The sequence below is a fragment of the Monodelphis domestica genome, chromosome 6 (genome assembly GCF_027887165.1).
Source record: "Monodelphis domestica isolate mMonDom1 chromosome 6, mMonDom1.pri, whole genome shotgun sequence".
NCBI classification, from domain to species: Eukaryota; Metazoa; Chordata; class Mammalia; order Didelphimorphia; family Didelphidae; genus Monodelphis; species Monodelphis domestica.
The window spans coordinates 269,841,021-269,855,332 of NC_077232.1; the positions used below are offsets into that span (position 1 = coordinate 269,841,021).

The following is a 14,312-nucleotide window of genomic DNA, read 5'->3' on the forward strand; positions in this document are numbered from 1 at the left end:
ACTATCCCTGCCAATAAGAGCTAAAGTTTATATATATAGCACTTTGAGATGTGCAAAGTGCTTTCAGTCTGTGAGTCCCCAGCAACCTTGTTTCCTTTTGTATTCAGGCTCGAGCCTCATTCTCCAGCCGGCCCATCACGTTGTACATTTCCATAGAGAATCAGACTCCTCTCTCCCCGTACTATAACCACTCAGAGCTTTAAAAGTCTCTTAAACAATTGTCTTAAAAACTAGCATATCTTAAGGTCTAACTGTGGAATGTAAAGAGCTGAGGACTTACACCCTGTAAATAAATATCAGAGAAGGCTGCTCGCCTGAGCAGCAAGTAATAATAATAATAAAAAATTAAAATTAAAAAAAAAATCCCATGGGATTTTAATCCCATAGGATTGTCACAACAAATCTTGAGAGATTAAGTGCTACATTAATTATCATCACCATTTTACAGATGAGAGAACAAAAAGATTGTGAGAGGCTATGTAATTTGTCCAATGTCAGATAAGTCTTGAGAAGAATTTGAACTCAAGCATCCTTGATTCAAAGTTCAGTACTACAAGTAAGCAACCAAAAAAATAGTCTATAAGGGCAAGGGGCAACGGAGAATTCCAAAAGTATGCAAGAGGTCTATAGGATAAAAAACTAACATCTGATCTGGGGGCTTCAGAAGGGTTTCTGAGAAGATCTTGGGAAGGCAATGGAAGTAAGGGCAGACGCATATGAGGCAAAGCAAAGAGTCAGAAGGACACAAGGTGTTACTTGAAGAATAGCAAAAAATATATAATAATTTCAGTCGCAGTGCACGAAACATGTTCTAATAGTATGAGACTGAAAATTTTGGCTGAGTGTATATTATGGAAGACTGAGAATATCTTGCTGAAAAACATAAATGTAAGAAGATAAGACTAAATAAGACATTACTGAATATTTTTAGCAAAGGAAGCTTCTCTAAGACAAGGATAATCCAGCACTGATGTGCAAGATGATTTGAAAGAAGAATTTAGACAAGGACAAGAACTGAGAGCAATATAATTATCTAAAGAAATATACAATGAGGATTTGAACTAAGCCTTAGCAGTAGGAATGTGGAGACAATAGATTCAAAAGAGATATTGGAGGCAGAATCTGTATAACATGTATAATGTTGTGGAAGACAGAAAATGGAGAAGTCTGCAACAGAGATACGATAGCTGAAACTCCTGAGCTGTCACTCAAGGAGAACATTCTAATTGGAATGGTGACCAGGAAAGACCGTTGAGAAGGATCTGACAAACTGAAAATCTTGACCTTTTTGCCTTGAAGACAGAAAGGAAGAAGGATCTCTTGGCTTGGGGACAGAAAGAAGGACAAAAGTCCAGCTCTCTTTGATTTCTCTGCTGTACTACAGTGACTGAATTTCCAGACCTGTTAAACAATTTTCCCAATCTGAACTATATTCCACCATCCTCCAACCTAGGAATTAGTCTAGTGTTAGGGAAACCCCAAACCCTCTTTCTTTCCATTTCCTTATCTTTCCCTTCTTCCCCAATAAACCCCTTACTTAATCTTAAAGAAGAGAAAGAGTATTTTATTTGAGACATTATAAAACTCACCTTGAGTTGATTTAGAGAGACCAACAGAGGAATCAACTGGACATGGAAGAACGGAGGGTGAAGGGAGGAAGGGAGGAGATTAGCAGATCTGGTCTTTAGTTATCATTTATCACTCAAATAATCCCTATTATAATTTGGCACCCTGAACAGACTGTATTCACAATCCTAAGCAGACTGTACTCTCATATAATATATAAAAAGCCAATAGGTAGACAAAATGTTTAAGCACATTATCTGTGGGATGGTAATGTTGGCAGCAATTGCAGGATATTGGAAATACAATAGCCTGTGTATTACAATGACAACTATGATTGTAGATTCTATGGGGTATATAACTAACACTACAATGTTCATATTAAACATGCCTTTTCAAAAAGACACCATACTATGGCAAATACTGACACAAATTTACATTATTGTTATGGCTGCAATACAAACTATGACCTACCTGAAGAGCATTTATAGATGTGTAATTCCAAAGACAGCACAGATCATAATAATTGATACCAATCTGGAAATATTGGTGAAGAACATGTTTGAGGAATTCTTAAAGGCCAAGAAAACAAAGTCAGGTGCACAGGGAAATGACAATGACAAGGACACTATGGCAAACAAAGAGGCGGAAAAATCTAAAAGATATTACTAAGATCTCTGATTCAGTTAGAGTGTTGCACTTCAAAGTTCATAAGCAATTTACTACTCAAGAATTAGATGCCATAAAGAAAAGTTTTCCAAAGTTCATATCTGAGTCCCATAGATCTGATAAAGAATTAAAATGTGCTTTCCATATTTTTGAACCCACTTTTGACAATTTTGAATTTCTTCTGGCATAACTTTTTAGCCCCCCACGAACATCGCCAATTTACTGATAGAACAAGATCAGAAAGTACCCCGACAAGCTGGCCAACAGAGGAGCAAAGAGAGGACTTTGACTTCTCTAATCCTATTAGCATGACCTATCTGAGAAAATGCAGAGAGGACTTGCTCCAAGCCATTAAGATGTGTTGCTCTAAACCAAATGCTTGGGGAAAATTTGATAATATGGGGCAAGAGAAGGGAGAACATTCAGCCTTTCTGAGACAGCTGAAACTATCATGGGCATAGAGAAAGATACGGATGAGTCTGTGGCCCATGTTAGGAGACAATTTCTGAAAGGATGCACACTACACCTTAGGAATTTCTTCAAACATTACTTTCCAACACATGATGCAGTAAATTTGACAGAGCTGAGAGACTCCTCATCATACATATTTGATAGTCACACAGATCAGAATAGACAGTCATCTGAATTAAAACATAAATTGCATGAATCAGAGCAAAATCTGAAGGACAAAGAGATACAGGAAATCAAAATTTTAGACACAGTTAGAACACACACAAAACCTGTTTATCAACAAAGAAAAATTCAGAGAAAGACCAATGTTTTTCTGTCATAAAACTGGACACCTAATCAAAGACTGTTTTCTCAAGAAGTATGAGGTTAATAATAACAATAAGAACACACAAGGAATTTATAACAAACAGAAACCTACATGTTGTAACCACTGCTCTCTAAAATCAAGTCAACAAGCAGCAAATCTTCAGGAAATGAGAGAAGCTATAAATGCAGGGACTAAGCCCAAATATGCAGAAATGGGTAGGAGAGAATTATGAAGCCAGGATTATGGTGTATTTAGTTTAGTGCATGGAGATAGATAATTGGAAAGTAGTAAAAGACAGACTGCTATAAAACTAAAGAGAAAACAGAAAAGGGACAATGAAAAGGAGATGCAAGAAATTGAATCTGCGAGTGCTGAGAAGTGCAAACCAAATGACAGGCAGAGACAAGTGGAAAAAAAAACGATGAAGAAATTAAAAACATCATTGCTCAAATACAGACTGAGATAGGAGACTTAGAGAGAAACTGTATAGTTACCACTCATGAAAAAAGTAGAAAACAAGTCAAAACATACTTAGAAAATTTTTTTCAATGTAGACTGGGCACAGGGATTGAATTTTGTAAAAGAAAAAGTCAGGAAAATTCACATAAACTCAAACAGGAGCTAGTGACAGATTCAAAGAAACAAAATTTCAATTCCCTGCAACAAAATGACTGTAGCAGAAAAGCAAAGCACATGGTTACTGTTTCTAATGACATTAAAAGAGCTGTAAATGATTTGAAGACACTCCCAGATATACATAAAATTCAGCATCATTCATTGTGAAAGAGGAATTAGGAAAGCATGCAAAAGAAAGAAGCAGGGACTGAGTGGTGACCTGTCAATCAAAAGAAGGATTCACTTGGAATGTTACCGGGAAATGCAGTTTGAAGCAAAGCCAATTGTGGCTGGACTCTGAACCTGAGTTCTGTTGGTTGTCATATACCAGGAAGGAGGAGCTGATTTATCTTGGAGTAGGATAATCTCTTTGGCTTGCTCAGTTATGATGGTGACTGAACTGCCAGACCTATCAATCATTCCTCTTAAGTTGATCTCTAGCCCAATATCGTCCAACTGGAGGCCAACCTGTAGTATAGGGAAATCCTAAACCCTCTTACCTCCATTCTCCATCTTTCCCTGTCTTCCTCAAATAAACCCTTACTTAAGATAAAGAAGAGAAAGGTATTTTCATTTGAGACACTAAAAACTCAACCTGAGTGATTTAGTAGGAAGAAGAAGACAAGGGGGAGGGAAGCTGAAGAGGATGAAGAGGGAGGCTGAGAGAGGGAGGAAACGGGAGGAAGGGAGGGTAGGCAAAAATAGATAACTGCCTGATCTGTTAGTTATCATTAACCATCAAATATACCCCCTCATTATTATCTATTACACCATCAAAGATGTGCCCAGAACTACTAATTGCCTCTTGCTTGGTGCCAATCTGCCTAGAACCTGTCAAACCTTGGTTTGCTATTTTATGCTACTTTGATGGATATCATCAGTGTAATTACACCTATGGAATTCAAAATTTCCATGGCTTCTCATTCTATATCTTCCCATGAATCCAGAAAGCATTCATCTATTGTGCTGGAGTCCTTCCTCTAGAACCTTGTAACAAGAGAGGAAAGAATGCTGGATTGGACACATTTCAAATCATACCTCTAACTTGTACTTCTTGTGTGACCTTGGAATAATCACTTCCCTTCCCTAAGTTTCCTCAGTTTCCTAATCTATAAAATGAAGGGTTTGGATGACATGACTTTCAAGGTGCCTTTGAGCTACTAATGTACAGCACTGTGACCTCTAGAAATTAATGTACCCAGGTTGCATGTCTAGACCACTTAATTTTCCAAACTCAAACATGACTGGAAAATTCGGATTCTACAACCTCTTAAAAAACAGATATTCCTCTTTCCTGCTTAAATTGTTGTTGAGAAGTTTCCCCAAATTTTTAAATATTGCTAAATGTTGATATTAATCTGTACTTGTTCATTTTTCTAGAAATGATCCAAACCGAAATTAATCTTGCTTGAGGTACAAAGTACCATAGTAGATAAAGCACTAACTTAGCTGAGATCCTTCTCCAGAAAATCACTAAATGTGTGACCTTGAACAAATCCCCTAATCACATTCTGCCTCAGTTTCCTAATCTGGAAAAAATGAGGATAATAATAGCACCTACCTCACCAAGTTGCTGTGAGGATTAACTGAGAAAATATATGTAAAACATATCCCCAAACTTTCATAGTGCTAAATAAAGTTAGCAATTATTTCAGTTTGTCATTTTTCTCTTTTCTATTCAAGCTAGAAGATAGAATATCAAACTCATCACAGATGAAAATTTAACTGAAAGAATAAAAAGATTAAATGGGTACATCTCTAAGAAAGTAATTTTAGTTTAACATTAAAATTTTCTCCTTTAAAAAAGAAATCAACAATATTTCATTATATCCATTTTTATAGATGGAAAAAGATCATTCTCTCATCCCCTGTGATGTTATTCCCAACCAGCACTGAGAGTTGTCACAACATAATGTTTAGGACCATTGTTACAAGAACATGGGGACAGTAGCAGCAGTAATTCACTGTCCTGAAGCTGTTAATTGTTTCAAGTATTTTGGAATTACTCAAAGAAAATATATAATAAACTATATCCTAAGAACATCAGACAACAGAGAAAGCAACCTACAAAAAATTGCTCATGGTACCATTGTCTGAGATCACAAAAAGTTGAAAAACAAGTAAGCATGAATAATTTTGGCAATGCAATAGAATGTGACTGTACTCTCAAGAATGAAGAAATATGAAATAGTAAGAGAAAGGTGGAAAGACTTTTACAAAGTGATGTATGAAAAAGAGAGCAGTCAATAGCAGACCAACATACAAAATCGTAACAAGAAAGTAAACAAAGCCAATACATGAGAGGCAAACCCCAATAGTCAAGGTCAGAACCATCCTGAAGTGAGAGAGCACTGCCCCTGTTGGTTTGGGACACTCATTCTTTACATACTCTTGAATGGTATAACCATACCTTCCTTGTGGCTGGATAAGAGTCAAACCCTCTTTAGAGGCCCCCTCCTCTACAAGAACTCTTGGCCTTTGGCACAGATTCCTAGTGGGTCACCTGAGGTTTTGGCCTTGGCTTCTCCTGTTTAATTTGCCTTGCAAGGCACAAACTATACATTAGCTCTGTTCCTTGTTTTGATCCTGACAGGCCACAGCCAATTGTTGTAAATTGTGTGTGTAGTAGGTTCCCTGTAATACCACAGGTGCTTTGCTTCTCAGGTAATAATCTCGTTCTCTTGTGGTGGCTCCTCTGAGATTTGGCTGTAGGCTATGTGGGCACAATGTTGGGAACTGGTTACCTGGCTGCTGAGCAGGACGTGGGGTTCCTGGGAGCTTGTCTTATTTCATGGGATAGCTTGAGCCAGGCCTTCCCAATTTCCATTGTCCCTCTCTTCTTCAGAGCCAGGACTGGGTAGTGATCTCACTTACTCTTGTACAGCACGATGACTGCTAAAACTCAGATGTGTATCCACTTCCCTCAGGAAGTGTTCTGGTCCTGTCTCCTGCAGTGACTAAGGTATGGATGCTGCAGATTCTGACCCTGTATGTCTCCAGCTGTCTATGTTTGGTCTTCTTGTTCCCTTTGATCCTGGAAGCCTTTTTGTGAACCCCTCCTCCTGATGCCAGCATTGACAGCCCCTCCTACAGTTTCTCTTGGTTTTCTTTGTCATTATTTCTTCTAATGCATTTTTAGAGTTTTACTGGGTGAGGATTTGATTTCCCCTACATCCTAACATGGTGCCATCTTCCAACAATTCCACACATTAGATTTTGAAATATTACCTAGTTTGAATCACTCTGAATTAATTACATGCAGCTCCTATATTTTTGATGTTATAGAAAGTAGTACAATCTTGTACATTTACAAGAAATACTATCATTTTCCAAACATCAGAAAGAATTGTTCTGCAAAATTAGTCCATTAATTTAATTAAAGGTATTTCAACAGATGTTTTCCTTTACCCTGGTTCAGCATTAAAATGTTCAAAGGCAAAATTTGAAAGTGACATCTTTGCTTATAAAAATACAACATATTCACAGTTATTCAATTAAGGTAATACCTTATCTTAATGCATTCTTTTTAAAACAGAGGAATGCTCTTCTGTGACATTCTCTAAAAATGATTCTGGGAAATCAAGGCCATACTTGCCAAGGGAAAGCTTGAGAACTACTGGCCTACAAAATACTTTCCACATAGGCCTTGTGGCAAGCTGTTCAGTAATTATCTGGCAGCCTAGAAAAGTTTGGAGAAGCTCACTCAAAGATCTAGTGATTAAGGGATTGGGGGGAAGGGGTGTGGGGGAAGAGAAGTTGGGCACAAAAATTCATACAAAATCTAACAATTAATGGAGGATACCCACATATGTGAAATCACCTATGTTTATAGAACTAAAAATAATAAATAAATTACCTAGGAAGTAATGTCTTCCATTGAGCGATAGAGTTCATTTCCCACAACTGTGGATTAAGAAATGTTGTTCCTTTGAACCCTTGAATTTTATACAAGGGTCCTCACTACAATCTGGAAAGTTAACCTCAATTCACTCCTAAAAGCAATTAAATGACTTCCCTAATAAGAATCCATGATTTCTGAAAAAATAAAAATAAGATTTTTCAAACTTACCCTTAAAATGTCAGTCTTCAGTTGTAATTCAGTGGGTGGAGCTGAATGCATCAAGCCTAAGAGTGTACCCATATCATCGTCCCCACTAGGGGAAAGCACCAATTGCTGGATGATCATCAAAGCATGCTGCCTGCATTGGGGGTACTTGACAATATTGTGGGCACACCTAGCACCTCCAAATTCCCGGAAGATCCCTTGAAGCAAAAAACAGTCAGACAAGTTAGGATTTCCTCAAATATTTCAAAAGGAATTTAAATTTTAAATGGAGTTTGCTTTAAAATCACAAAAACTCCAGATTACAATGCTAATTTATGCTTAACAGCTGTAAGAACTAGCATAGATAAAACTTTTTTCTTTAATTTTCCAAGGATTGTAAGTGATCTACTACTTGATCAGAAGCCCACTAAATAGGATCCAGATTATTCACAAATTCTTCTCATAGGAACCAGGAAATGTATAATGTAATATTAAAATCTTTAGAAATTGTCAATAATAACAAAATCAGATTTGCATTAAATAACTTCAATAAGGGATCAGAAAGACTACAACAAATTCTTAAACAATTGGAAGGAAAAGGGTAGTTTGTCCAGTGATGGTAGTCTCAGATGATGGTAGTCACAAAAAGGCTCAGAATATCATTATAGGTGGCCTCAGACACTTCATTGCAGTGTGACTCTGGGCAAGTCACTTAATCCCCATTGCCTAATCCTTACCACTCTCTTATGTGGAAGAGGCATGAAGGAAGAGGGAATTTCATGCATGCAAAATAAAGGACCTCAGCTGTCAATCAAGAAAGAACTTTTTAGTTGTAATGAAGATAGAAATACTTCTGAGAGATAGAGAAATGCTACTAGAAGGGATACTCTGGGGTTGCATATTGATCACTACTGACTTACTTTACTATACTATTGCACCCTAATTCTCAAAATATTTTTGCTTTCCAATGGGGACAAACTCAGCTATGCTATACTAGATTAGTGCAAGGATATTGCGAGTCAGCTTCAATATTTTGTCAACTGTTGCAAAGAGATCTAGCTACCATAACTTTCAAACATAGCAGATTGATACACTACGTGGATGATTTGCTGTTAGCATCTCCTGACCCTAAGACATGTTTGGAAGATTCAAAGAAATTATTGATAGAACTTTATAAGAGAGGACATAAAGTCTCTAAAAAGAAAATTCAATGGGTCCTTCCAACAGTGGAATATTTAGGATTTGTCCTGGAGGGGGGCATCAGGAAAATCTCTAATAAAAGGATAGCAAATATACAGAAACTAGGCATCCCTAGAACTAAGAAAGAACTTAGAGCTTGTCTAGGGGTTGATGATTTCTCGAGACAGTACATAGTGGGATAGTCTCATATTTCCAAGTGCTTAACTGATTTGACAAAGAAAGACATTAAAGAACCATTACAATTGAATAAAGAACATTTACATGCTTTGTCACAGTTGAAAGGAGCTATTCTATCAGCTCCAGCATTGGGAATACCTGATTATAAGAAAGAATTCCACTTGTATGTCCATGAAGCAAAAGGCATCTCTTCTGGAATGTTAGCACAGTATTTTGGGTTAAATCTGAGGGCTATTGTGTTTTACAGTTCTATCCTTGACATGGTTGCACAAGGAATGGTGCATTGCCTCAGGAGTGTAGTAGCCACAGCTCTAATGGTCAAGAAGTCCTATGATATAGTACTGGGATGTAAATTGCATGTGTATTCTGCATACCAAATTGAAAACCTGTTATGGTCACAGAATATGCATTCATTCACTGATGCAAGAATATCCCAGTAGGAAGCCATTCTGTTAAGCAATGATAACATTCATAGATGTGCACCATTGAACCCAGGGACTCTGATTCCTGATTTGCCAATGGGTGGAGAAGTATTGCATGATTGTGATCAAATAGTGGAACTTGTGCATAGGCCAAATGAACACCTTAAAGATACACCTCGATCCAGAATTAGAGTTATACACAGATGGATCCTCTGATGTTCGTAATAGGAGAAAATTCACAGGGGCAGGGATGGTTGACAATGACAAAACGCTATGACATGCATCATTGCCAAGGCATGTCAGCACCCAAGGAGCTGAGCTCAAGGCTCTGCTCATGGCCTTAGAATTAGCTAGAGGGAAAAGAGCTAATATTTTTCTGGATTCACAATACTCTTTCTCCACTGTATATTGATCATCATACATATGGAAAAACAGAGGGTATAAAACTTCAGCTGGGAAACCAATTGCATATGGCAATCTGATAGATCATATTATAAGTGCTGTAGACTTTCCTAAAGAGGTGGCCATAATCCATTGTAAGGCACACACTCATGGAAAGGACAGAATATCCCTAGGGAATGACAGAGCAGACATAACATCGAAATATACTGATAGGTTCGGTCCCCACTGTGTGCTGAATTTCTCTCTGATCAAAAGGCATAATCACACTGAAGCCTATGACGGAGAAGAAATACAGTCATGGAAAGAGCAGCTAGGCGCTAAACTAATCAAAGGCATCTGGATTGCTCAAGGAGGTAAACCTATTCTCCCTAAAAAGCTGTATCAACATCTATGCACCGTAATTCATGCAATTCTGTGCAAATTCTGGATACCATACAGATATTGGACAGCACCAAGAATTACAACAAATGCCATTAGAACTTGTCAGGCATGTAAAACATGCAGAAGATATAATCAAGGACATTTTAAGAGTGTAGCATTGGGAGGCAGACCACTCAGGTATATGCCTTTCCAGTGTATTCAAATTGATTATATCAAAATGCCTAAAGACAAGGGATACAAATATGCATTGGTGACTATGGATAGTTAGACTGACTAGATGGGTTGAAGCATATCTGTCCAAGAAAAATGATAGTGCAATGGTAGTGAGATTTTTATTAAAGGAAATTATACCAAGACATAAAATTCCCAATACCATAGATTCGGACAAGGGGTCCCACTTCACTTCCCAGGTTCTACAAGAAATCTATAAGAACTTGGGGATTAAGTGCAATTACCATTCAGTTTATTGATGCCAAAGTTCCAACCAGGTCGAATGTATGAACAAAGAATTGAAAACACAAATAGGAAAATTCTGTTCAGAAACTGTAGCAGTCCACACCTATCTATGGACAAGGGAAATAGTTAAAATGTAAAGATTGTCTTAGGAGAGAGCATGCTCAGTCCTGTGCATGGCAAGTAAAAAAATTTGACCCTTGATCCCAGTGTCCCCCAGCTTTAGGTGGGAAATCAGGTTTCTTTGTTCTCCCCAGGCTGAAAAAGGATCCTCCCTTATCTTATGACAATTTACCTTTCTACCAATGATAATGCCCTATGTCTTTAATTACTACGTATTATGTATGTTTGCACATGAATGTTAATAAAAGATGAGCCATGCAGGGCCAGCGCTCCCTCTCTCCCCAGCAAACTCTCTCTCACTTTTCCTTTCTTCCTTCCTTCCTTTCACTCCTTTCACTTATCTCTCTTAGAGCTAGGCCTCGGCCATGCTCGGTTTTTCTTATACAGTTTCTTTTGTCTCTCTGACTTACCTTTCCTGCTTTATCCCCTAACCATGAGCCGTAAAAGTCTGTGCATCAAGCGAGGCTAGATGGGACTGGGCTTGCTCTTTACCTGTTTCTGAACACAGTTCTGATTTCCATGATGGTCACCTCAGGGTTTCCTGTCCTTGGGAAATGAGGGACTGGCCGAGCTAATCTCTGTGGGGCTCGTGTGTATAGTATGATTCGTGGCTGGTTCTTTCTTCCATCCCTCCCGACTTCAGATCCTTCCCCCAAGCGGTAAAACTCCTAACTTTCCTTTCCTGAGGGAACCGCTGGCGGTCTCCCTTAGAAACACACTTAAAATGGACAGGTGTTTTGCCTTTTCCCTTTGTTCAACATTAGAACCAGGCCTAGGACTGACCTGCATATATCACCTTTTGAAATGTTATATGACTATATATTAACATATATAACTATATGTTAAATGACCATATAGGTCAGCCTCTTTGGCATGGTAGGACAGTAAAACCACCTTACTTGTCCACGTTAAGAGGAGAATGTGTTCTTCATAAATACTTAAAACAGATACAACATAGGATTGAAGAACTAAGGAAACTGGGTTTGCTTGTGCAAAGGATACCACTAGATTTTTCATTGCATAAGATAAAACCAGGTGATAAGGTATATGTCAAGAACTTTAATAGAGAATCTCCTACAGAACCAAGATGGATTGGACCAACTACAATCGTAATGACAACCCCAAAGTCTATAAAGGTTGATCAAAGAGATCCATTGTTCCATGCTTCACATGTAAAATTGAATCATACTCATAATATTGAGTAGCCCTAGGAAAATAATCGATAAGCAATAACAGTCCCTACTGAAAGCACATGAGAGTACTTGCCACCAGAATACAGATAAGAGAGCACTGCATATGTTGAAATGTGCATATGTTGAAATGATAGAAGGATAGCACCCCTGAAGCAAATACAGTCAGTAATACAGACAAAAGGAAAACATGCATTTTAAAGTTTAGCAGCCATATAGTAGCCTATATGTGTGTGTGTATGTGTGTGTGTATGTGTGTGTATATATATATATATATATATATATATATATTTATACATAGTATCTGCCAGCCAACCACAGTAGCTGAACAGAAACAATGTTATTGTAAATGAATACATTATTCTCTAAATTCTATCTCCAAGAAATAAGTACAGTAACTATACAAGAAATGATTACAGTAACCATATAATAAATTTCCTTGTAATAAGTCACACAGGAAAAGATTAAAAACTTCAAATCACTATTCTTAACAAAATCTTGAGAACCTATGCATAATGCTCACACCCACCTGTGATGAACACATGTATAGCTTACTTGCATGCATGAAGAAAACACATGTAATTCTTACTTTAAAACATGAAGAATTATTGATAAATTCTGACAAACATTTATGAAGATTTCAACTTACTTCCATGCACATGTAAATTTCACTCTTACGTGCATGCACACGTAAAAACCTTACACGCACACATGTTTGTTCCTGTGTGTTCCTGGTTCCTGATTATTCCAGTGGATCCTGATTTGAAGAACACGTCTTCAATCAAGACTGGAAGATGACGACTGGCATGCTGACCAGACAAAGGACCAGAGAAGAAGAAAGAGTTTATGCAAGCAACATAAAAGGACATGGAAGGACTTTGAAATTTTGGAACTTTTGATCATGAGTATATGTAAGAATACATCATACATGTTACATCACATATATTCATGCACATCCTACATAGCAAAGGAAGATATCTCATGGAATGGGTAAGTATACAACATGCATAGTTGCATAACAAAAAGACACACTGATAAAAATTTCTGTGGCAAATTCAAACAGACTAAGAAATTTCTTATCTGCATGAGTTTGCACAGAAATCTAGAATTATGTACACATGTAAATACTAATTGACTAACAAGCTAACTTTATTAATAGTCTATTAGTATTCTAACTATTAACAATAGTGACAATGTAGTAATTTGTTCAAGTCTTAAGGAAGTAGAGAGACATAGAAGTTAAGTATAGAAGTTAGATTGCATTGTTATTATACATTAGTATTTGTTAGTGGTAGGAATTTTCTTGGTTAAATTTCTAGATTTTAGGAAATAGGACATTGCATATTCTGAATGTTAGTGAAATTGTTGGAATGATTTGAAAAATTGTTACAGGAGTTGTTATGTAAAACTATGTTCATGTAAATCCCTTACCTAAACCATTTTTCCTATACCATTCTTAGCATACATCTAGGTAGACAGAATAGCTAAGTTAGGATTTTGTTATGGGGGGGGGGGGGGGAGTAAGGGAATATTTAAGATGATACAGAGTTAAGAATAGATAGAGTTATATTAAAGGTAAGTGTAACTGAAATTCACGATGCAAATTTCTTTAAAAAGAAGAAAAGGGGGAAATGTGGAAAAGGCATGAAGGAAGAGAGAATTTCATGCATGCAAAACAAAGTAAAGGACCTCAGCTGTCAATCAAGAAAGAACTTTCCAAATAGAATGTTCCCAGGAAAGGCAGTTGAAGAGTCAAGCCAGGCTGGAGAGGGAAGAAGCTGGGAACAGGTCCCCTATTAGCTTCTGTCCTAAGCTGAAGTCTCTAGGCTTTGGAGAGGGGAGGCAAGAAGAAGGTTTTGTGTGGCTGATGGTAGTAGTTGAACCTGAAGAACTGATTGTATTTTTGAGATTTGAGTTTGAAGGAAGAAGAAAGAAGATTAAACAGTTGTCCTCCATCTCCCTGACAGACTTTGTCACAAGGACTGACATTTCCCAAAATCCTTCTAACCCTCCTTGTAGACTAGAGACAACCCTATCCCTTTCACCTCATCTTAACTCGGTCCTCCATCCTGTTGTTCCCAATAAATCCCCTTACTTGAGAAAGGAAGAGGAAAGAGTGTTTCCTCATAAACCTCAGAGTCCACTCAGGAGGAAGGGGTGAAGCCAAAGGCCTCAAAAGAAGGGTGGTTACGGGTGTTATTGAGGGAGGAGGAGGGTAGGAAAAATATTAATCTATTAGCCATCAGTAGTGATCAATAGGCAACCCCAGAGTATCTCTTTTAGTAGCATTTCTC

The 14,312-nt window shown here is 37.6% G+C and overlaps 1 protein-coding gene across 19 annotated transcripts in view; it reads right to left on the minus strand.

Annotated features, from left to right (window-relative positions):
* Window positions 1-14,312, minus strand: part of WDFY3 (WD repeat and FYVE domain containing 3) — a 364,899-nt gene that overhangs the window by 190,638 nt on the left and 159,949 nt on the right. For all 19 annotated transcript variants that reach the window (XM_016423066.2, XM_056803219.1, XM_056803214.1 and 16 more), the window contains one exon: window positions 7,695-7,888. In XM_016423066.2, the coding sequence (XP_016278552.1) occupies window positions 7,695-7,888 (194 nt within the window). The remainder of the gene's footprint in view (window positions 1-7,694; window positions 7,889-14,312) is intronic.